Source organism: Tinamus guttatus, unplaced genomic scaffold (genome assembly GCF_059628265.1).
Source record: "Tinamus guttatus ecotype Peru unplaced genomic scaffold, ASM5962826v1 Tinamus_guttatus_pri_ptg000203l, whole genome shotgun sequence".
NCBI classification, from domain to species: Eukaryota; Metazoa; Chordata; class Aves; order Tinamiformes; family Tinamidae; genus Tinamus; species Tinamus guttatus.
Genome location: NW_028288737.1, coordinates 524251 through 549200, shown reverse-complemented (window position 1 = coordinate 549200; position 24950 = coordinate 524251). Strand labels below are relative to the sequence as shown.

The 24950-nt window shown below is 39.7% G+C and overlaps 1 protein-coding gene across 1 annotated transcript in view; it reads left to right on the top strand.

Annotated features, from left to right (window-relative positions):
- Positions 1-24950, top strand: part of GNAL (G protein subunit alpha L) — a 182730-nt gene that overhangs the window by 62981 nt on the left and 94799 nt on the right. The window contains 3 exon segments of the mRNA XM_088524080.1: positions 4149-4221; positions 5085-5139; positions 5319-5438. Coding sequence (XP_088380206.1) covers positions 4149-4221; positions 5085-5139; positions 5319-5438 — 248 coding nt within the window.

Sequence of the window (24950 nt, the reverse complement as noted above, 5' to 3'; positions counted from 1 at the left end):
GAGGCTTAGGAACAACGCAATCTGAATTGAGTACCTGCAAAAGAACACAAAAAATAAAGGTGTCTCTAGTTTTCCACCAGGAGGGTTTGTGCTTCCTTGTCCAATTTCACAACGTGACACCATCGCACTTGAGCAGAAAACAGGAGAAGCTTGATTTTATTTTCATACATACCTGTTCAGTGTGCATTTTCTTTATGTATGTATATAGATTTATACGTATGTGAAAGTTTACCTGTACACATGCATTGCCTGGTCTGGTGGGGCAGAAGCAGTGTAAATTACTCTGTTTTCAGAAGGACCAGGAACTCGAGGAGGATGCCATGAGAAGAGAGGGGAGGAACAGGAAGGATCTCCTTTTCCCTTGCCCAGGCTTTAATCCACGTGTATGATTTGTACTAGAAGCTTGTTTGGTAAAGCAGCATTGCGGAAACCATTTACAGGGAGGGGTTGTATTGTATTTGTATTATGCTCACAGTTGGGGTTTCTCTGCACAGAGAATACATTCACGCATGTGATAGCTGTGATTTCTCTCTGGAAAAAAAAAAAAAAGCTGCAGTGAAAGTTGAGAGAAAGAGAAAGTTTCGTGTTTACTAGCATTTCCAGGACTTGGTAGTTTCAAATGTGTCCTGGATAAGAAATGCTGCACTTTGGAGGAGCAAAGGGAGGGTTGGGAAGGTAATTACAGCCAGAAGTTTTTTCTGGGCACAGGTTGCTCACGCCTGTCGCTTTTGAACCGGCTGATCTTTACGCAGGAGGAAGAGACCCAAAAGGGGCATGGGGTTTGTGAGGGGGAGAGAGGAAATGAGGAACACTTTCCCTCCTTGGAGAAAGGTAAAAGCAGGATATACTAGGATCCTGTTAAATCCTATTCAATGGCACTGAGCCTTTTCTTTCATCAAAGCTAGTAACAAATCTACACGGAAAAAAAAAAAAAAAAAAGTACATATGGGGGCAAAACTGCTAAGGAGAGGAAGGGAAAAAAATAAAACAGATTTAGCTCCTTGGGCCGTCTGACACCAGCCAGATTTGGGACCTAGTTCTCAAACTGAGGTATTTAAATAGGAAATAAATCTGTCTGCACATATCTTGTGCATCACAAATTATGGCTTCTGACACTGAAGCACTATGAAAATCCAGACCTAGCTAGTGATTTCTAGTGGAGCCCATTCAGTTTGGAGCCTGCCTTCGGCCGGGGCACAGATCAGGTATGACCGTTTTTTCACCGAAGCTTTTCATCTTGCATCCCAGGCCTGCCAGCCTCAAAAAAGAGCAGTTACCCTCAGTTGTGCATCTAAACCTACCTGCATCAGGATAGATGCTTGCCCCTCCAAGCAGGAGAACGTAAATAGGAAAAAAAAAAGCAGCATATCCTGAAAAAAATACAGTTCAGTAGCACTAAAAGAATGCTGGCAAATCCTGTCGATTTTCATCTTTAGTTAGTCCCTCTTCATTCCATTTTTACCAGGAAGAAAATAAAACAGCTTCCAAATTTGAGATCAAGCACACAAAGATGTATCTGGTACCTGAATTCAATAGAATCTCATGATTTTTTTTTCCGTTTTTTTTTTTTTTTCAAGGGCTGAATTTTTGCTACTTACTGCAAAAATCCACATGTGTTATTGCACTGAAAGGTAGAGCACTACATGTTTCTCTTCTGCATCCTCCGATTTTCACCGATTTGCAGTGTGCTTTCAAAGGAGACAGTGCAAGTTCCTCTTCCTTCATTTTAGATCCAGCACTTCCTGCCTAAATGAGAGAGCAATTCAAAAAAGCCTAAACTCCTCTGTAACATCTATGTATCTTTTGCTTAGGTGTGCCCTTAGAGTTTAGTCTTTTTAGATAAAAAAAATCTTTCTTTGTTTTATTGAAATAAATGGTAAATCTCTCATCGATCTTGGTCAGACCAACATTTAAGACAAGTAGCTTTTAAAATACAATTGCTAATCACTCTTAAAAAATCTGCCTGGGAAGTTGGAAACTGGGTGAATAATTATATTTGGACATAAAAGGACAATGCTTTGAGACTTTAGAGGTTCTGTGTCCATCCTTTTTTGTGCTTCAGTGAATCTGGAACCACATTTGAATAGTGGATGTTGTTACTGTCTATACAGTAAAGTAAAGATTTTAGAAAAATCCAGGTGCCATATTATTGTTCTTGCACTGGCACTGAGCTACCAATTTGCAAGGTGAGAGAAGACTTGCATCAAAGAGAAATATCTATAATTTTGTCTAGTTTGCTCTTTTGTTTTGAGACCTAGAAAGGTAGGAAAATGAAACAAGAAGCATGTCTTCTTGTTTCTAAAGATTTTTTTGGGTGGGGACTCTCAGCATCTACTTTATCATGTTCGGATTAAATAATCCTGCAGGCTAAAGGGCTTCATTGTCCTGGTCAGCTGATGGAGTTTGGAATACTCGAAAGAAAAATGCAAGGGAAAATCCCCTGCCTATATACTGCTGTGACAATCTGTGGAAAAAGCTCACGTGCACATGTGTGCGTGTGTATTATCATGGTGTGTGTGTTCACACGTGTGTGTTGTACATATAGCATGTATGTAGCATGCCGTATAGCGTGTTTGTGTGTGTGTGTGTGTGTGTGTGTGTGTGTGTGTGTAGGAGGATGTGTCTGTATTTCGATGTATTTCTGCTGCTGGGCGGCATGGTTGGCGGAACCTGGGCAGGCTGAGGCTGACGTGCCCGTCCTGGCGGGACCGGGACGTTCCCGCTCCTCTCCATGGAGCAGGCACGGTGATGGCCACGGGTGCCGTGTTGGTGGCGGTTCGGGGTTTCTGGCCCAAACGTGCCAGCTTCCCCATGCCACGTGTTGCTCCGGTAGTGGCTGTGCTTCTCCGTGCGCGCTGATCCATTTGGGAAGGGCGCACCAGGCCGTGCCGCTCTGCCGGCACTCGCGGGGCAGAATTCCCCTCTTTGGGGCAAGGCCGAGGGCCACCAGCACCATTTCCCACCGGGATGACCTGCGTCCCTGGGATCTGGGGGCCAAAGCGCCAAGCGGCACAAGGCAAAGCCGGCTCCAGGTTTTTGCAGCAGCTGCGATGCCGGGGCGTGTGTGGGGCTGGTGCCCCCTCAGCGGGGGCAGCTGCACCCCGGGCGCGTTGGGGGCCGAGCCAGCGCGCGGGCCCGGCCTCGCGGCGCTCCCAGAGGGCCCAGGTGGATCCAGCTTTTACCTTCCTCCTTTCTGCGGGCGCCAGCGCTGTAGGGCTTCGTAGTTTGACTGTTTCCTGGTCTCGCAGAGAGAGGCAGTGCTGAGTTAGAAAGACAAAAATAGACCTTTACAGAGAAATATAGGGATTGTGTGTGCGGTGGGGAGGGAGAGAGGAGAGCAGCGTTAGGCTGGTTTCCAGGAGGAGCCCTTCGCTCGCGCTCCCCGTTGCATGTTAGACATTTTTGTACAGCTTTTTCCCCCCACCCCCTCCCTGCCTGGGAACGATTACCTCGCCGGCTGCTCCTCGCATCTCTTTGGGGGGGAAAAAAAAAAACAAACAAACTCCGTTTTGATCAGAAGGCGGCTAGAGACCATTTTTATTTGAGCAACCGGGGGGAAGACGAGAAGAGAAAGCGTCGCAGGGCTACCGGGATATACAGACTCACCCCCCTCCCCTCCCCCTTGTAAATACCACATATACAAAGACGACCATTTGACATCCATCCTAAGCGGCAGCTATGGGGTGTTTGGGCAACAGCAAAACGGAGGATCAGCGTATCGATGAGAAAGCGCAGCGAGAAGCCAACAAAAAAATAGAGAAGCAGTTGCAGAAAGAGAGGCTGGCTTATAAAGCGACACATCGCTTGCTGCTGCTGGGTAAGGAAGCGAGCGGGGGGCCGAGGCGGCGGGGAGGCGAGGGGGCATTTGCCCGGGCCGCCCGCGGCGAGCGGGTGTCATGGAGAAGGTGGATGTGTGTGTGCGCTGCGTGCGTGTGCGACACGGAAAATGCAGGCTGCCCTGTTGAGCAACATGGGAAGCGTCCCCGGCCGGGCTCGGCGCGGGAGCCACATGGATGCACACGCAGGGAAATGCTGCCGGAGGTGGGAGATGCTGTCGTGCCGCGTCCAAAATAAAAGGAAAAAAAGGAAAAATAGGAAGCCCCGCACCATGTATCACAATGTCCTGCCTTTCCTTCTTTCTCTTTTAGGGGCCGGTGAGTCAGGAAAAAGCACTATTGTGAAACAAATGCGAATCCTGCATGTCAATGGATTTAATTCAGAGTAAGAATTATTGTCACTTTGTGACTTATTTTTCATTAACTGCCTGAAACAGGTTAGCGCACGACACGCCGGGGAAGCTCTGCTCTTCGTCCCCGCTGCGTTTCGGTGGCTTGACACTGCCTTTGGGGGGAGGGAGGGCAGAAGGGCAGAGGGAATAAGGAAATTACTGCTATTGTATATTTGCGTTTTCTCCTCCTGGCCCCTTTACAGTATTTTTACACTGTTGCTACTGCAGCGCTTGACAGGCCCCTCTGTAGCAACAACATGGCGACTACTTTTTACATAGAAGCAAATAACTAAATATTGCATCTGCCTGTAACACAACCAAAAATACATGTCAAGTCACAATCAGGATGACAGTGGCTGCTCTTTTTCCGGTATTGGGGTAAAACTGAAACTAATTTTGAATGTTTGTTAGAAATCATTCGCAATTCCAGGGCTGCATCATTTCTCTCTGAAGAACTCTTTGCCTAAATTTATTATTAATCTATAGTGTTAATTTTAGACATCTGTTGCCTTTCAGCTGTATATTAGCAGTTTCGTGCATGTCCACAGCATGCTGCAGAAATGAGAGAATGGCTTCAAGTTCTCTCAGGGAAGGCTTTGCAGATGTGGCTATTTAACAGTATTTTAAGGGCAAATGTGTATTGCTCTTCACAGTACATGAAAGGAGGGATAAGGGAAAAAATGTATTTATCTCGATGTTCTTTTCTGTTAGTATTTCTTAGTGATTGGAAAGCAGATGAATAAGCAGTCAGTGTAAAAACCAAAAAAATAGTATTATTACTGACTTTGAACTGCTGTAGCATCCCACTGCTTTGAAAGAAAAAAATCAAAGTGTTAATATTTCTGTTTTAATGCAGAGAAAAGAAACAGAAAATACTGGATATTCGGAAAAACGTTAAAGATGCGATTGTGGTAAGAGCATTCTTTATACTGTTCTTAAATCCTTGGGCGTACAGGAAACGATAAGGATTGTGCTAAGATTGTGTAGAGAAAATCCCGTTATTGCTGATCAAATGGGATTATCTTCTGTTGATTCTGTATCTTAGATTTATCCAGATTAATGCGCTTGTCTTTCTTTTATCCAATTCTAGACTATAGTTTCAGCTATGAGCACTTTAATACCCCCAGTTCCATTGGCCAATCCAGAAAACCAATTTCGAATGGACTACATCAAGAGTATAGCTCCTCTCTCTGACTTCGACTATACACAGGTAAGAATAGAAACCATTATGTTACTCTGTTTCGGGGGCAGATGCAAAGCTCTCACTTCGATCAGTGAAATGATTTTTTTCCTGCCTTTTGGAAGATGCTCTTGAGAAGAGCTTTGTGCCAGCATTGCCACAAGGTTAACTTTCTTGCAAGACGGTGGTTGCACCTGTTTTAGTGTTGCTGAGTTTTGTTGTAAATAATTTATTTGCTGATGTTTATGTTTTACTAATTTATTTGCTGATGCTGAAGTTGGATGCTATTTTTCTTCTATTATTTAGTCCATCTCTTTAAAAATTCTGATGTGATTATACATGTTGACACTTCAGATAAGACTTTGTTTGAAGGCTGTTTTTCCTACGTGTAATTAGATGCAGGATGTCAGTCTAAGGAGTTGTAGGCTGCCTATATACAGGGGCATTAAAGGAAGCAAACAGGTAGAGCAACTCCGGTGCTCAGTGCATTTCACAGGGGAAACTCGGGTGACCCATGGGCACGTAAGGTGCCTTTGCTTCCTCAGCTCTTCGTTGTGGTTCTCTTGTGCAGTTGGCATGAGCAGTATTTTGTCGAATGTGAACGTTGCCATCTTTTGATACAGAATCATGAGAAAACTAATGATTTCTGTATTGAGGTTACTGTTTTGTGGTCAGCTTAGAGGTGTTATTTGCATTAACTTGCATAGGCATCCTCCATTTGATTATTTTGACATTCTAGTGCTATCATTTATAGAAACATGCGTAGTATGTTTCATTTTTTATGCTTAACATGAAAGCAAGCACACAGACATTCTGATTCTTACTAAGAATTCAATTTCTGTTGTAACATAATTTTTAGTTGGCCTTAAAATGATACCAAGAGCAACATGTTAGGGATACAATAAGCAATTAAAAAAAAAAAAATCATTCATTGGCTAAATGCTTATGAGTTGCTCCTGTTATCAATATTACCAAAGAAGCCATTTACAATGGAGTGTCTTTAGGTTGTTATCGCTTCAGGGTGGAAGGGGGAGAAAGGGAAGAGGTGTTTCTTTATTATATGACTCATATTCTCTGGTGTGTGGTTTTGCCTCTGGTAAACCTACCTCTTTGAAGGTTCCAGATAAAGAAAAAATATCAGACATCTTGTACAGTTAGAATTTAACACAGAATGCAGATGTTAAGAAAACGACTGTAAGGTACACCCACATACTGCATAATTGTTCAAGTGGTATATGCAAGTTAGTAAAAAATGAGAAACTCCTTTTAGAAATGGATGTTGAGCTTGTCGTGAAAAAAAATGGCCTATACGACATGTTTTTGAAATCTGAGACATTTGTTGATTCTTTTTTTGCCTTTTTCTTAAATTTTAACCCTTATTATTTATTAAACCTTTATAAAACAAGTACTGACTGACATATATCCTTTGTAATTTTGTGCAGAGCATCTGTTTTTTGAGTGCTGGGATGAAAGAAAATTAAAGTAGATTTTCAGTAGGGCTGGCGCTATTACTATTTAACTTATTCTTTTTACAAAACTTATTCTTCACAGAAGTTGACTATATGCAAATTTGACTTTTTGATATTTATAAAATGAAAAAAACTTTTTCCTCTTTGATAGAGAGATACCTTGTATGCTCTGAAGTAAGTAATATTTCATTTTAGGTCTGGATGCAAAATCAATTTTGCTTTAAAATTAACTTTGTTTTTTTGAAGTTAGTAAGATTTCTGAATAATACTATCACATTATTTGAAATGCTTTCAAATATTAGTCTTGCTTAAAACAATAAACGGTACACGCTTAAAAAAAGGAACAGAAAAATCTAGTGCTGCTTTAGAAGCAGGTACAATTTATCTATCATTTTCACCTATTTCCTTCTGCTTTCCTCTCTGCCCAATTCATAGGCTTAATGTTTATAAAATCTGTAGTTTGACTACATAATTTTGGTGGTGGTGGTATAATATGATGTTTCTTTCGAGGAAGATGTGTGAGAAAGAGATGGAAAAAAAATGCGCTGCAGGGCTTGATCATGCTCCAGTTTAACTCTGTGATAACTGAAAGTAAAATTATTTTCCCAGCTGAAATGCTTTCTGACCCATTTAGTATTTTTAAATAAGTACACATATAAAAATAAATATGTGGATAGTAATAGTTTAAAAGGAAAAACTGCTGACTTAGGAAGTGCTTAGGTATTGCCTCTGGATAAACTTCGGCATATTCAAAAACATGACAAATGTTACATCGTTTTGGAAAGAAAAAAAAAGCTAATTTTAGGATTTTAAACAATATGCTAAAGAAAGACATTAAAGACATATGGTCCTTATTGCATTACAGACCTTTCATTTTCTGGATGATATTAGTCATGTAATCTTTCTCTCAAAAATGAATGTATTTTGGTTGAGGATGCATTTCAGCTAAAATGGATGCAAAATGTGGTAAAATGAGTGCACTGTATCCTGAGTCTTTAAATAGACATTTTTGATAAAATGCAAAAACTTCCCGGATGGCACAATATGGCCAGCACTTGTGAGACACTAATTTAAATATATTTATGACATATTGGGTATAGTTGGATAGGCATGCTTAAATTGCATACAAATTAACTAATGTCCACTTAGTCATGAAAAACTTCCTTTAAAATACGTGGATTTGAAAATACTGATTTCTTGTGGGTAAAATCCAGTCCAGTTAGAAGTGATGACTGAAATTCCAAGTACTTGAGTGAGAGTGAGGATGAGTTTAGCATTTAGGCTCGGATTATGGGTTTTGTTTGGCTGGTATTTTAATTACATAGTGGTCTATAAAATGTAAGCAGAGCAACTACTTCACTAGTTTTCTCTTTACAGCTTCTTAATGTTCCTTTAAGTATCTGTGGATACTTTTACATACTTTTATTAAAATTTATTCTTTTTTGGTTTAGTAATGCTAGCTCAATGTGATAGATCTACAAAACAAACAAAGATTTCTTGATTTGTTTTAAATTTTTTATGATGCCTTTCATTGATTCTGTTAAAAGACCATGTTAGTGTACAGTTTTACAAAAAAAGCGCTTGAGAGACCGATGCGATCACATTATATAAACCATGAGATATAAGCCTGGCTTTTTTAAGAAGTTAATGAACATGAATAAGGTTTGCGTCTATTATAGTTTCTTCCTTGAAGTCGTAAAAAAAAAAAACAGAGATAAATTTTCATCTGACTTCTACTTTAGACAGGATCTTAGTACCATATTCCAGGATGGAATCTGCAGAAGGGCTTTAAAACTGAAACGGAAGCAGGCACAGTGTATTGGAAAGACTTTTTTTATTATTTTTGGCAAAGTGTTGATTGATATTTGCTAAAGTTAACAGGAATTGACCTGCGCCATTTTTAATCCTTTATTGATGGGGATTTATTTTGTCCTTTGTGAAAGCGAGTGAACATATTAAGGGCATATTATGCTAGTAGCTGTGGAAAAACACGCCGTATTATGTAAGCCTGTGTTTATTCAAGTTTAGTTGTCTTCATTGACGTATTTGAATTTTGTCTTCACCAAAAATTTGTCCAAATTAAATAGCTTTTTAAATAACTTATCTGTCAGATTGGGCATATCTGGACAGCTATGTCACTTATATGTGTGTATACATATATATATATTCTTATATATGGCACATAGTCAGCTGGATACGTTCTGTGGCCAAACTGCATAAATCAGGCATTTGCCTGTATTAGCTAGCTACTGGTGCACGTGAATCTTTTTTTTGCTTAATAGAAAACATATAAATACTTCATCCAGTTATTGAGGACCAGGGAGCACCACTTTACTTTGTTAAGAAAATTATTGGAGAGTCAAAGTATTTGGTTAAACCTTTATTAGACGGTGAATTGTGCAAAAGTAGTCCTTTGTGCTGGTTTTAGCATGCTAGGCTTAAATATGGTTTCTGAAGTTATTTTATCAATCATGTAACCTCTTTAATTCAGCTTTTAAAAGTGAAATGTTAATGTACGCATTGACAGGGAAAGTACTTTAGATTAACATCTTCTTTCTGTGGTTTGCTCTGCTTTTCCAGATATTGCAGTTTGAGTTCAGCTTCATGACTTTAGTTTTCTTCCACCTTTTCTTCTTAACAAGCAGGACTTCTCATTAGTATCTTAAAGAACTTAAGATACTTAAAGTATCTTAAAGAAAGAAAGAAGGAAGAATATTTGTGGTCAGGATTTGGAGTCATGAAAACTTTTCCTAGACATTTGAAATACTTATTAAACAAAATATTCACATTCAAACTCATTCCGATGCCTAGCAATTGCTGGCTTGCACAGCGTGTGTCTCAAATGTTTGAAGTACCTGGAAATCTGGTTCAACTGCAGTGTATCGGTGGGCTGTTGAAAATACTTATCCCCAAAAAATAGTGAATTAAGAGGTGGAAAACATGATACACATAGCTCATATATGGGTGTGCATTTAATGCTGTGACTTTAATATCCACAACATGTTTAAGTTTCTGTGTAATACGTGTTACTTGATATAGCCCAAAGGAGCTGCAAAAGAGCATCTTACATTATTGTTTTTCCAAATAACTTCAAGTATTTCCATATTTCTCGGGAGTGTGCAAATATACTATGTTTTACAGGGAAATGTCATAAAACTAAAGAGAAAAAAGGGTGAATATTGCCAGACAAATGGCTTGGAGTTTGTCTTTTGGCTTTTTGTTTGTTTGTTTGTTTTGTTTTTCCATTTAGATTTTTACTTTAGAAGTTTATTTAATGTTTTGGTTAGGTTGAAGGACCACAAATTTTTACGCTTAGCAATACTACAGTTTCGACTCAAAATTAACTTCTGGAAATCAAGCAGACTTTCCCAGGTAAAGAAGTTACTTGCCTTTTTCGAGTTCCAAAATGCAAACTGGTTGTTGTTCTTTGAGCCTTATTTTCACATCTGTGAAAGGGATCTAGAAGGCCAGACAGTGATTAGGTTATGTAGATCCAACAACTTTATCCCTACCCTGAATTAATAACACTTCAAAAAGCTAATGAAGAAGGTGGTCAAAGGAGGAGAGTGGAAAACACTGCTTATGCCAGTGCGGTTGCTGGCATCTCTTCAGTCTTCACACAAAGGTTAATATCGTCAAGAAGACTGGTATTGAGAAGTAGTGGATATTGGGAGAAAGTAGCAATTATGTAACGTGATGACATTTCTTTGTTGTGATAGTACTTGTTTTTGAGCGTGCACCAACAGTTTGTTACCAGCAGATACTAAAGTTGAGCTTGTCTCATGGTAGGGGAAGGTTCTGCAGATGCACGGGGATATCTTTGCTCTGATAGGAAATACCTGTTTGCATACACATTTGGTGTAGTCATGTGTGCTTTCCATTAAATCTGCAGGATGAGTCCCTAATGCTCAGATTAGTCAATTTTAAAAGACAAAATTATAAACATTTCACACGTGAGATGGAGAATATACTCCAACTTTGCATGTTATTTGCATGTTATTTAGTTCCTACTCTTTGTAAGCATTAAGTTCACGGGTAATGGTGCAGTCAATCCATTAGTGTTTTCAGAAATAATTAGATGCTGTTGTAACTATACTGTATACATTTTAAAAAATACAGAACTGAACTGGGATCATACTAGAAGCATATATAGGACAATTATTAAAAAGAAAAAGATAGTGTGTACTGGAGCTATAAAAATATAAAAATCGATGATAATTTTATTTGAATCTTGTTTTTTTTTAGTCATCATTAAATACTGCTTTCGTACTAGGAGGGACACCTCAGGCTTAAAATTGGGGTTGTTTGTGTGAAGTACAAGTCTTCCATGAGGCTCAAGATTTCTTGCTTCAAATACATGCTCTGTGTTTGTGGCCTCTTTCTAAGATGAAATTTTAATGTTCGAATGTCAAGACAAAGTAAGGTTTCTGCTTTCGTAAAACACTGCTTTGTTTAATAAAAGTAAAGCAACAGCTTTGGTCCTCCCCTCTGCCCAGAGAAGAAGAATTAATATAAGTCATTCACTGAAGCACAGCTGATAGCAATTCATACTGATGATAGACAAAAAAAATAAATAAGTTTGCATCCCAGGAAAGGAACTTGGGAGCTACTTGGGCCCCCAACAGTGAACAGCTGAAATTCTGAGTTTGGGAGCCACAGAAAGTCCCATGCATAATTATAAATGAGCTACAGTTAATAAATGCAAGATGTCCTAAAAACAGCAAAAAGAAGGGTATCAAATTCTGTATTTATTTCTGGGTCTTCTTACCTCAATAATTTTGAGAACAAATTTGCAATATACAGAAAAGGTTCACATTCCCTCCTGTACGTTTCCACTTTTTAGAATATATTTTTGCATAGCTTCCAATGTAAAATAATCAATTTCTGTCTGACGAGACAATTATTTGACAACGCGTTTTCCTTATGCAAAAGAAATAAATCTTTCTACCTAAATGTGCTGTTGCCGTCACTATTATAATATCATAGTAACACTGAATTAAATGTTTGCTATCTTACATTTTGAATCTGATTGCCCAGTCCAATACTGTGAGCAGGTCAGAATCAATTTCACATTCTGTCTTGTTGCTACAATTGTGTCCAGAAACTTTATTCACTTCTGTAACACTTCAAATGGATAAAAGTATGTGTTTTTTTCTAAATCAAGATGTTTGATATGATGGCAAATGGAAGACTAATAAATTATCATTTTAAGTAGGAGTGACTGATTTTCTTCACGTTACCAAAAATATATTACAAGATCCTTTTGGAGCTTTAAAATCTTTTTAGTCATCAGTTATTTCTCAATATATGCCCTATTTTTAAAGCATAATTAAAGCAAGCTGGAAGTGGTAGGTTGAAGGCTGAGCTGTCTCTGTATTAGCCACAGACCTGTTTTCCAGCTGTGCCAGCCTTGGCAGCTGCTGTTCTGTGTCACCTGCAAGCTATTGTGGCTACAGGTTACGCACTCATATAGTCCATAGGCTGCTCTGGACTGGGCAGGTGGCAGCCATCCTTCTTCTCCTTAGGTCCCAAGGGGGTGAAAAATAAATAGAATAGGTGGAGGAGAGGTCGTGGGCCAGAATAAAAGACTAATCTCGGTCCCCATTTTTAGAAGAAAAAGGAAAGAAATTCCTGCAGTGTTTAGTGCTTACATTGAAATGCGTTGAGATCCATAGAAGATTTAATAGCAAATTAATATTTAGTTTATTAAAGTTTAACCTGCATTTGAAAATGCTTTCAAAGAGCCTCATTTGTTTGTTTCCTCATGTGTAAAACAAGTCGAATTATAATGAAACTAAATGTAAGTACATGTGAAGGGTAACCATCAATGAAGATACACTGCCTAATTAGTCTTCGGATGAGGACTTTGAAACTTCTACAAGTGACAGTTTTCAGAGCAAGGATAGTAAAATGTTTAATGGATTGTCATTATTTATAAACTACATTCCTTCATAACCAGAGAAAAGCTACACAGAATGGAATATGTGTCACAGTTGTCTTTGTTATCAATTAATTCTTTAATCTCTTAAGTCAAAAATGGCAGGTTGATCTGCTGCTTTTGCCGTTTTGAGTGCTCTGAAAGTGAAGTGTCAGAGAAGATTTTCTTTTGACTTCAGTGGGCATGATCAAAAATGTATAGATCAAGGATAAATCACTACATGTGTGTGGTTCTCACTGAACCCTGTGGAGATTTATGGAGCAAAGTGTATCACCTACTCAGTAAGAGTAATAAGAAGGTCATTAGAGTTACAAAGAAGGGGGTGTCCAAATGCACAGCAGCCATAACTCTGAACTGCTTGTAATTTCTTGGGTATGTGAGAAGATTTCAAGTTTAGCTGCTGAAAGTGTCAAACATTTGCTGGCTTAGACCTTTGCTGCTCCTTTCTTTGCATCACTTCTTAGCTTCCTCCGTGGCCTGACCCCGTGTCAGTAATGCGTTACCTTTTAATGGAGGTGCAGCCTACAGCAGTGGACAGGGTGTTTCCTTTGCAGAAGGTAAGAACCTGAGTTGGGAAGCAGAGAACAGGATAAACAGTATGAGCTAAAGACTGCATGCATGTATACCTTACATAATGTGAAGAATATAAATGAAATTTATACATTATTGCGAATTAAAAAAATCTGAGTGTCTAGGCAACTTTTTGTGATGTTAATGGGACTCTAAAGCAAAGGCAAGGAACAATAAACATTTGCAGTTATTCTGAAGTTTGCAACATAGGTCTGTAGTTTTGTTCTGCTCAAGCCTTTCACAGACGGCTCTTTTACAGCCTTTTTATTCTTAAGAGATTAAATCAAGTGCTTTAGTCAACTTCTAGGACCTTCTCTTAAAAGAGAGTCAAAGGGAGAATGTAATTTGTACAACACAGTTTTCAGTTGATATCGTCCTTTGCTTTGGAAGGTCTTGTAACAATTTCTTGGAACAGAGCTACATCTAGTTGTAAGGCTGCCAGCCAGGACTGGAGGCACGCACATTATGCCTCCTTGCTTGAAATCAGGAGATAAATTTGGGTTGGTTTAAAGTGCGTTCTCGTAATTAATCTACTAGTATTTGTTTTAAAAACCTATGTTAGATGTTTTGAAAGGATATTTATCTTTAGGCAAGAAGAATATTGGAATTTATATCTGTTATGCAGACATTAGAGATGAACTTTGCCTTTTAAATCTTCTAGAAGTAAATGTTTTCTGACACTTATGCCAATTCATTCCATTTGAGTTTTCTTATTGCTGTCAGGAGGACTTAAACATATTTTAATGCAAATAATTGTCCTACTGTTTTAAACTTAGCAGGATAAAATAGGCTAAAGATATGCAAGCCCTCTTATCTCTGTTAATTTGATGAATGCTTTTTGATCACGTCCACCCTCACTTCCATAGGATGCTAAGTGACAGAACTGTGCAGATCATTCTTTTCTTAACATACACCCACATACTTTCATATGAGCTAAATAATACCAAATTTAAGAACTGTCAGCTAGGAAAACAAGTTGAGGAAAAGACGGGGTAAGTAAAATAGGGAGAAGTGTATCCTCAGGGCTGGATTCACACTGCCCTTCCTCTGCACAGAGCACTGACTCCCCCTTCCCTCGCCTGCAGGCTCAAGTGGGCCCCTGGCAGCAGCAGAATTTGGTTGTCAGTCAAATCCAGGGCGCCTGCGGTGGAGGCTGAGGGCAAACACATCTGTAAGAAAGCCTGTCCCCGAGTTCGTGACCCGGGCCCAAAAGAAATAAAAACAACCAATCTTATGCTGCAAATATATGTCTCATATTTTGTTTTGTCATGAGAGAGGAAGAGGTCAGGAATCACCATTTGTTGCTAAACCACATCCTTAGTGATCTGGTTTCTAGCAGGTATCACAGGAGAAAAAGGCTTCATGGCAGCATTTGGTAGCCTTAAATACTTAAGTGAGCTTAAGTATTTAAGCAATACTTAAGCAAAGACCTATGTCCTTTAGCTTGAACTTTAGCTTGTGCCTCCTACATCAGTGTTGCCTCTTCCTTTCAAAAAGAATGGATTTACTTAGTTAGGATAACATACGTTCAATTAAATAGTAGAACTGTTGTTTTTCCACTCCTAGAATTATCATTTTAATCTCTGTCATTGTCTGCTAATTTTCCCCAGATTTTAACAAAGGCAAACTAAAAATTTGTATGCATGCCATAACTAAAAATGACAGTGTGACAATGTGGATGTATTACGGAAAAAAAAAGAGTAGCTGGCCGGGGAATTCAGAAGTTCATAAGAATGCTGTGGATTAAAAACCACATCAGTAGAAGAAGACAGGTCGTGATGTTTCTGAAAACCAGAGATTTTCAGATGATGCAGAGGTTTTCATTGTTCTGAGGGGGGGAAAAAAGAAATAAAAATTTGTTCTGGCCCTAAATTGTGCAGACCAGGTTTTCATTCCTGTTACTGATGAATGAAAACCTGGCCTGAAATATGATGTTCCACAAAAACAGTTCATTCTAAAATCTTGTAATTTGTAGGGTTCAGTTTTGCAAATACATAGATATAAGCATATATGTGCCCCCAAATACATTGCTAGTGTGCCGTTAGCACATTTACGCAGCCGAACCCCCAGTTATACAGTGATATTAGTATCAAAATCGCAAATACTTGCAGTTTTATTTTAGTCAAAAACAAAACAAGCTAATCATTTCACCCTGTTAGATATATATTTGGGAGGTCGCTGAGCAGTTTTATGGATTTTCTTGGGGGTGGGAAAAGTTGTGTAGGTTAGAGATTGGCACAAAACTTGAAATAAGCAAAATCTTTTTCAGATAAGTGACAGCTCTCTGGATGTTATTAAGCTGTGAACAGTGGGTCTTTTCAATAATCACTGTGATTCATTTTCATATAGTGTTTTTTTAATAATAATATCTTTAAAAAGGCATACTGAACAGTAGGCTGCACCAGCATAACTTTTTTTGTGTGCAGAAGGAAAGGTTTCATGCGCAGAATCTTCCATAAGTCGCCTCAAATTGATTTCACGGCTTGATAAAACCATAAGAGCAACTGTACCAGCTCAGAAGCATCACAGGTTCGTTTAGCACAGAGCCTCATCTCTGATGGCAGCCAGTAGTGAAACCGAAGAAGGAGCCCAAGAGCAGGGCAAGTGTATGCGAGTATTTCCCACATATATTCTCCTGGCCTCCCTAGCCACTTGTGGCTGAGGTATTTTTGGAATGAGTGCTTTTGTATTTGGATTTTCCTTCTGTCTCTCTTTTTTTCTTTTTATACTTTCAGCATGAATAGTTGTGGTAGCAAGTTCTGTGGTTTAAGTATGTGTCAGATGAGGAAGCAGCACTTGATTGATTTTGTTGACTTTTGTTATTACTAGCCACCTGTTAATGGTGCTTAATTCTTCTATTAGGAATAGAAAAATTCCTCGTCTTTTCCATGTTGTCCATCATTATATATCATAACCCTTTCTATATTTATCCTCCAGCTTAAAGAGTCTTACTGAGTCTGTTTAATTGGTTCTCTCACGGGTGTTATTCCAGATCTCTGATTATCCTTGTCGCCCTTCCGTATTTCTTCCAGTTTTAGTACACCGTATTTGCAATGAGAGGCCAGGACTGCACACAGGGTTCTAGGTGTAGGAACATTGTGGCTTTACCCAGTAGCATTTTTGTTTTCATTCCCTGGTCCCTTTCTAATAATTCATCATATTATTTGTTTTTGTGGACACTGAGTTGATATTTTTATAGTTACATTTTAATACGGAATCATTCCAAGAGAACCTGAACAGCTGCAGTTAAGAGTGTTACAAATGTGTGAAGGTCTGTGAAGCAACATCAGCAGAGCCCAAAGGATACCATGAATGACAATTTTCCATATCCTTCTGTTGTATTTTCAGAGTTGTTATATGCTTTTTGGCTAGCTTATTTTTTAAAAAAAGTAATTATTTTCTCCTTTCATGTGCAGTAACATGTCTTCTCATTTGCTGTGCTGCCATGTATCCCTTACACGTTTTGTAAAATTATCATCTACCGTGACTAATATTTCCTTCTCTGCAGAAGGAGAACATGCTTTATTTTTCTTCTGAAAATGGAGAAGACGTTGCTCGTCAGCCCATTTCGGAGAGGGAGTGTTTACAGGACTTCAGTGCTTTCAAATCTGCTTATCATTCCTTTATCGTTCTTTACAATTTGCCCAATTTAGCAGAAAATAAGACCACTATTTAGAACCCTTCTCATTAAAGATATATGATGTTTAAAATTATCAAGATACCACTTTTTTTTTTCTCTCGCAGTTCCTAATGCTATGCATCACTGAAAGAAAATGTTTTGAACTTTCTGATGTCCCTTGGGGAAATGCTGCAAGTAGCAGAAATTTGTTGTTTTATGTCAATTTATGTCTTACATGATTCAGCACTTGTGGTTTGTGGGTAAAAAGAGTTGTAGATTATGATAAAAGGAGCAGAAACAGTAGAGTGGCTGCTAGAGAAGACTTCTCTTTACTGTTGAAATACTTCTTCAGAATGGCTTCATTTTTAAACCACTGTTTTTCTCTGTCCACCATATTTTCAGTGTTAATCATTGTGACTTGTATGCTGTAACGAGAATAACTCAAGTCTTTTTCAATTGTAACAGTTTAAAGAACTTAGAAGTTACTATAGAATCTTGGTAACACTAAGTTTGTACAGCTAATTCTGACTTAGTTGTTTCCAAGAGCTGAATCAGGGGTTCCTTTCTGGCAGCTTCTCAGAAATAGAGAAGGTTTTTGGAAGGGATATCTAATGCAAAATGCAAAGTATCTGCCTGGGCTGCAGGAAGAGCTTTTGGGTGTAACATGCCATTGCAAACTATGTCTGGGATACTTTGGTGAGGCAGTTGTACAAAAAGAGGTGAATTAATCATGCCATTCTGCTGGACGCTGCTGAGTCCTCAGCTGGGCTGTTGTGTCTAGTAGTGGGTGCTGAACTGTAGCAACAACGTCAAAAATCTAGAGAAATGGAGTCTGGAGGAGAGCATCAAGAATATGAGGATACTAAGAAACTTTGGAAAAGAGAACACTCCAGGTTGGAGGGGAAAAGGAGCAGAACACAGCCTTTGGTATTTAACGAGCTGAAGTCATGCTTTCTTGGGACTGTATTTTCAGAGGAAGGAAATGGACTTGGGGAGAGATTCCTTTCTTGTGTTTTGTATGACAGCCCAAGTATTTTAAATATTCTGCATCAGTGTTTTTCGGGAATACGCTCTCATAAACGCACTGTGGATACGAGTGACCAGTTGCAGGTATTTATGATTGTATTTTCAGAGGCATCTGAGTTAGTTTAAAACTCCTGAAAATCTAGAGAACTTTGGAAGACATAAATTCCTATCACTAGCTCTTTCCATGTTGCCTCTCTTGCTGTTCACTTATTGCTACTGGTTGAAAGACCTTGGGCCTTCTTTTCGCAAAACTAAAGAAAGCTTTTATAATCATCACTTGGATTATTAGTTATACATATATTATTATAACTATATTAATTACCCTTTTTTGTGTAAATGGACATGATCATTCCTCTTAGTAGCATGCGATTTTCCAAGGTGCCATCCAGATAATGTAGTTAAAGGAAGTTTGTGCTTCTAGCTAAATATAGGGATTATCTTAAATATAAATCCTGGAAATATTCAGGCGATTAATAGTGGAAAATTGTGCAGATATCACCTAATCAGGTAAAGCCTAAGAGTTTTTTTCCTAAAAATGGAAGCAGTTGTTAGGGGAAGTAATGCTGTTGGATTATTTACTCTAAAGGTTAAAAAGACCAAAGAGCAAACATCAGGAGCTTCTAGTTTAGAGAAGTACACAAGAGTTTTTCTTCTTGTATACGTATAAGAAGTTGTGCATTTATGTATAAGATATTGTGCACTTATGTGTAAGGTATTGTGTGCCTTCTTTATGTACAAAGTTCTAGTCTTACCATTTCAAGGACCAGCACATCATGTGGCTTACAGGAGGATGAAAAATCCCATTTATAGGCTATTAGCTGTAGACCCTCAAGCCCATGAAAAGAAAAACGAAGGGCGTGAAGAATAAAACAAGTTCATCTCAAGCTGTGGCATCAGAAGGAAAGCTCTCCAGGTGCAGGGTGGCCAGTGAAGAGCTTTGAAGCCCCAGTGACAGCCCCCGGCTGTGGCACCTCACCAGGGAAATACAAGCGTGAGCCCTGCGGTGAGGGCCACCCCAACAGGCTGCAGGTCGGGCAGCCTCGATAAGGCCGCTCCGAAAGGGGAGTTACGGCAGAGTTAGGGATTCTGCTGAGGGCCAGGTTTATAAATCCAAGGATCCCGATCGTAGATAGTCAGGTTTCAGCAGTTCTGTTGCTCACACTGAGGAACGCATAACAAATTACGTAGAAAGGGGAAGCGGCTCCCATTTCTTTTGCTTGTTATCGGTTCTTCTCTGCATTTCTGATAGAGTGGATTCAAGTAGTGAAAAAAATGATGGTATGCGTCTTTCAATATTGCTGATTGAAAAGATGGTCACATGGAAGGGTATATCATTATTTTTGTTTCCACAACCATGAGGAGAGTTGTGCTTATTGCCTTGTAGGTACAGCCAAATGCCATGCTAATCCCATTCCTGATCCATGCTTACATGATAGATGTGAGGACATGTTTTATACCTAAATTTTTGGCTTTTGAATTCTGGGGAGAAATCAGAGTTAAAAAGCTATGCAATAAATCACAGTGCTCTCTTCATTTCCTTTTTTCCCTTTCCTTAAAAAAAAAAAAAAAAGGAAAAAAGAGTGAGAGAGAAGAATGGAAAAAAAAAACCTTTGCAACTGTTATGGCTGGGTGGTTATTTTTTGCAAGAACATACTGCTATCCATGTTTCCCGACACCAGAAGGGAAAATTAAAGCAAAACGTTAGTCAATCAGTTAATGAAGCGAAGCTGCGTGGAATTTGAGGGGAAAATCCCACCTCAGAGAGCCAGCCAGAGTGCAGGGGGTTCCCGGTGTTGGCCCCTGCCTGTGAGCTCCTTTCCACCGAGCTCTCCTCTTTTGTGGCACTCGCTGACTGGCCGAGGTCACGCACCGTTTTGGGGCCTTTTCTCCCACCTCTCTGTGTGTGGATTGTCGGTGGGACCTGAAGCGGGGGTCAAAGCTGGACGGCGTTTCCCTGGCCGAACTTCTAACTCAGTTACTCCTTTGAGATGATGATGTTCTCACAGGCTGATCTTCTTTTCCACCTACACCTTTTTTTTTTCTCCTGGATTTTATTATTTTAAGCAAATCCCCAGTCCTTGCATGGCCTCGGTGGTGCTGCGAACGCGTGCGCGCGAGCACGGCCGGGGCCTGTCACGGGTGCGTGCCCGAGCACCTCCGCGGCGCGGCGGAGCCGTCCTGCCGCCCTGGTGGCCTCCGCAGCCCCGCTCGCCTGCCTGCCCTCGGCCGCGTCCCCGTGAAGCCGTCTGCTCCACCTGGCCGAGCGAGGGGGAGGGAGAGGCTGTTCCTAGTGGGGATCGTTTCCCTGCTTGGACCTAGGTGGAGTGACACAGATGGGGACGGAGGAAGCAGAGGCGGCACCGCGCGGGAGGACGTAATGGGGAGGTAAAGGCTCTCCAAACAAGGCCGCTCACTTCCCCGCCTCCATAGCTATAGCCGCTGATGATGGCCCAACCAAATTCCACGGAAAACCTGCATGCTAGAATAAACGCGGTGGAGTGTGTTAGTTCTGCCCTTTCTGATCTGAGGCCTGACGTATCTGGTAGAGGTGAGGTGCTGTAAGAGCAGGTCTGTCTTGTTCGCCCTTGCAACCTGGATAAGCAAACAGTGCCACGTTAACTTCAGCTCTTCCAAACTTAACTTTGCACACAGGAGCTTTAAGGCTTAGGCTGATGTGCTTCAAAAAAAAATTGACTGACATGAACTCCAATATACAAAAGATTTCATAGCTCTTTCAGTCTCATACAACAAGAACTATGTTGGTTTTGTTGCGTAACTGCGAGTTACTTCCTCTGTATTGCTGTGTTATCTTTACTGAGAGAAGAGAACGTGATGAATAGGTATGCAAAAAAATGGTCATCTAGCCACAAAAGACATGATGACAGAGGGTATGCATAGGTATATGTACATATATTCTTTCTATGTGTGTCTCAGGTATTAGCCAAGGTACCATAATAGTGTTCTTGTGGCTGTAAAGGAAGACTGGAGCAGTATTCCACTGCGTGACATGGGGGTGACAATATGCAGCCCTGACGCTGTTTTATACTGGTTCAGAGGAGATGGGACAAGTTCATGGGGCAGAAATGGGCTGAGGGCTGCCCAACGTGTCAAGACCATGTTTGGTTGAGGAAGTTCTTGAGTTGAATGGGTGGAGGTTGGCAGACTTTGGGAGAGAAGTGTTACAAAACTGCCCCATCTTTGTCCTTCTGCTGGCATCCACAGTGGGGAAAAGGATGTTGGTTTAGAAAGACCTCTGGGGTCATCATGCACAAACCCTCCTGAGATAAGGTTTAATAATTCATTTGTAAAAGGGATTATTTTCTGATAAACGTACTGATTGCTTTCTGACAAAAAAAAAAAACCTCTTATTTTTAGTAGGTTAATAAAAAAGAAAGAAAAATCACAGTTATTGTTCAGATGAAAGTTTTGCCTTATATACCAGTAAGATTCCCCTAATTTAATCATCTATTCTTTCTGCTTGCACCATAACAAGTGTGAGAGATCGTGTTACCTTTTTTGCCCAAAGTGCATGATAATTTTCTCTCTGTGAGCTGGAGAAGTCTGCTATGAAAGAAGATTGTCAGCCTGTTGTCTTGGTACAGGCTGACACCTGATAACATGAACGATCCTATGACTAGAGAGAAAATTACTCTCTACAGAATATCCTAAAAGAAGTAAGACCATTTTCACACAATCCACAGTGACACTTGCTAAAGTTTCACAAGCCGTAAGGTGTTGTAGAAGGGGCACACTTGGGTCTAATATATAAATTTAGAATGTCTAAGAGTCTATGCCAAAATTTAAGTTCAATTCTGTTGTTTGGGAAATGAATCAAGAGAATATATGATATTTTAGTGTTTTGTCTTCATAAAGTTTCATAAAGCTTTTGAGTTGAACTTTTCAACTCCCGTTAAAAATGTTAAATATGACCTCTAGTGACTCTGCCTATCGTAGTTCAAGCATTAGATAATTTCATATCTTTTTTTTTTTTTTTTTTTTTGACATGGAGAGAAAAAGGAGGAAGAAATAAACGGCCCTTTTTACTTTTAAACCAGGGCTTATGTAACCTAAAGAAAATGGAAGGAGGATATAACCATTTTCACAAAAATACAGAGATTAAGTGAATACCTAAATAATGAAGTATCTGGAGGCATGGTGAATGCTTCCAACATTCATGCATGCATGCTGAATGCATCCAACAGTATTTTTTCTTATAATTTGTTTTAAATTGTTTTGCTGTCACTCATTACCTTAGTTTCCATGTCCACTTTTTCAAATCTGAACACTATGTTATCATAAGGAAAACACTACAGTAATGTTTCCTGAGCATGTAAAGAGGCACAGAGGAAGAAAGTTAACTTTTTTTTTTCCTTAATGTAAAGTAAAATATTGGCATGAGTATGTTTGCCATTTATTTTGTTTAAAAAAGAATAATTTTCATCTCTAGACTAGACTAGAATAAAAATATACCCCATCTGTGTCTAAACACAAATTATCTAAAATAGCAATTTACAAAAATGTGCTCAAAATTGGTACAGCAGTACATCCATAGGAACCAGTATTGTTACATTATTCTCCAAGAGAAGTACCTGAAAAAGCAGAAGTCACCTTAAACTCAAAGATTTAATTAAGCCATCTTTTGTTTCGATTTTGTTTTCTTCAGATCAGAAAATTCCAACAAGGTTTACAAAGCGGTGGATAAATTTAAAGCAGTATTTTAACATAAAAGTTAAGCACTGCAGCCCAGCAGAATTGATAATTAATAGCAGGGGAGAGAGGAAAGGAAATAACTAACCTGTTTTCACATTTACATAGGTAGATATCAAAATGTATTTCAAGAACACAAGGAGTAAAGCCTAGGACTGAATCATTAGAGATGATCTTTAATATTTTTTAAAAGGGAAAATATTTAAAGGTATTGCTGTCGTACACAGAGAGCTTATCTACATTAAACTTTACAAACAATGAATATTAAAGGATTATAATACAATTGTGATCAAAATTTAAAAATAATCCTAGAATATATTGTCAAAATCTGTTTTCTGTTTTTGATAGAATAAAATAATGGGCATACTATACTAGAGATTTTAGTGGTGACTGTTTGGATCAGTTGCAAAAACAGGTATGTGTTTGGGAAATAATGGCTTTATTCAGGCTTACCAAGACCTTTATACCTTGTGTGCATATGTGTAAAATGTTGACTATAAAGATAAGTATCTGAACTGGTATGACAAAAGCATAGTAACATCTGAAAATGGGGCTTGTTTTCTGGATGATACCTGTTGCTTACTGTCTGAAAGAGGTAGTAAAAACATCAGTGTTCATAACCTGATTGGAGTTTAAAGGAATTATGTACGGTGGGGTTTTTTGTCTCCTGGATCTGCTCGACTTTGGAAGCACCGCGTGCTTGAAGAGTCGGTCAGACCCTGCCTTCTTCGTAACTGCTTTTCACAGCGCCAACCAAAGAGTTTCCTTCCCTGCTTTGCCAGCCCTCCGTGGGCTGCCTGGCCTCCTCTGCCCCCTCTTTGGGCACCCGTGGTGGCACCCATGGTGGCAGGGGAGGGACAGGGCACGCTGAGCTCCCAGGGCTCCCTCCCTTCCCTCGCTGCGCCAGCCGGGCAGGAGGCTCCCGAGGAGCCCTCCGAGCACGAGGCCCCGCAGAGGCGCAGCCCGGCCCTGTGGGCTCTGCGCCGCCGCCGCGTCACGGGAGGACAGGTTACATTTTTACCCGACGCGGAAGATGACCTGTTGCCCCGCACGCATGTGAGGGCCCGCTGAACTGTTCTCGGTCTAAAGTACGTGTTGCTCCGTGTGGAACGTTTCTAACCAGTCACACAGCGCTGAATAAAAACACCTGGAAAAAAGGAGAAGCGTGTTAATAACGCAAGCGATGTATCAGGTGGTGTGTTTGTCAGCCGCGTTTTAGAGCTGGCTGTGCAAAGGAAGAACAAATAACAGTGCTGATGCTCAGGAAAACCCCTCCATACAGTTTATGTAAAAGTAAATATAATAGAGAACACATTCACTAAAACACAGACGATTTTGATTATTTCTTTAAACTGTTCAACTGTAGCTAGGAGCTGTGTCAGCTATAAGCAGTGTCGGCTGCTCTGCCTTTACTGTCTTCCTTTAAGGTTGTAACTTAAATAAAGGTCAGTGTCCCACACATTTCCACAACACATAGTAAAACCCTGGAATGAAATGAACCTCACTCGAACATTTGATTAGACAAGATAACATATTTCCCCCTGGAGTAGTTTGTTATTCCAAACAAGCTCTTTAGGGAAGGAAGTTCACATCGGTTGGTAACTGTTCCTGTGGATACCAGAGAACTTTGTACAGTACACAGTACAGTAAATTGCACTGCAAGTCACCTAGGAGCTGGGAGCACAGTCCGTGCCTCTGTAGAAGAAGTGCCAAATGCATAAAAAAATGAAGAGCTTAATACTGTAAATATTCAATACTTAAAAAAAACGGTCAAACTGCAAGCAGTGACACGAGGAAAAATGCTGCTGATATTCACAGTGCCAGTCATCCTTGCAGTCAGTCTAGAAATCAGGCTGCTCTAGGAGGTAATCATCTTGGATTGCTATGTTGTGTCTTTCTTTAATTACAGAAGCCTTTGCTAAATGGCAAGCCCCGAAAGTTATAGTGTTCTAAATTTGCTGAAGCTGCTAACAAAACTGTGGTTTATATCCTAAATTCATCATATGGAATTACTACCAGATGATGCTGATGATCACAGAAGTTTCTTATATTTGAGAGAAGGATTCTGCAAGTTTTTCATAGTAAATATTGTGCAACATGGTTAATGATTCACTCAATATGCTAGACATGAATATGATACAAATGAGCTATTCATAGTTTTATATTGCCATTTTTGGTGCGTAATACTGGCATTCGAGCAACAGTTTGAGTTA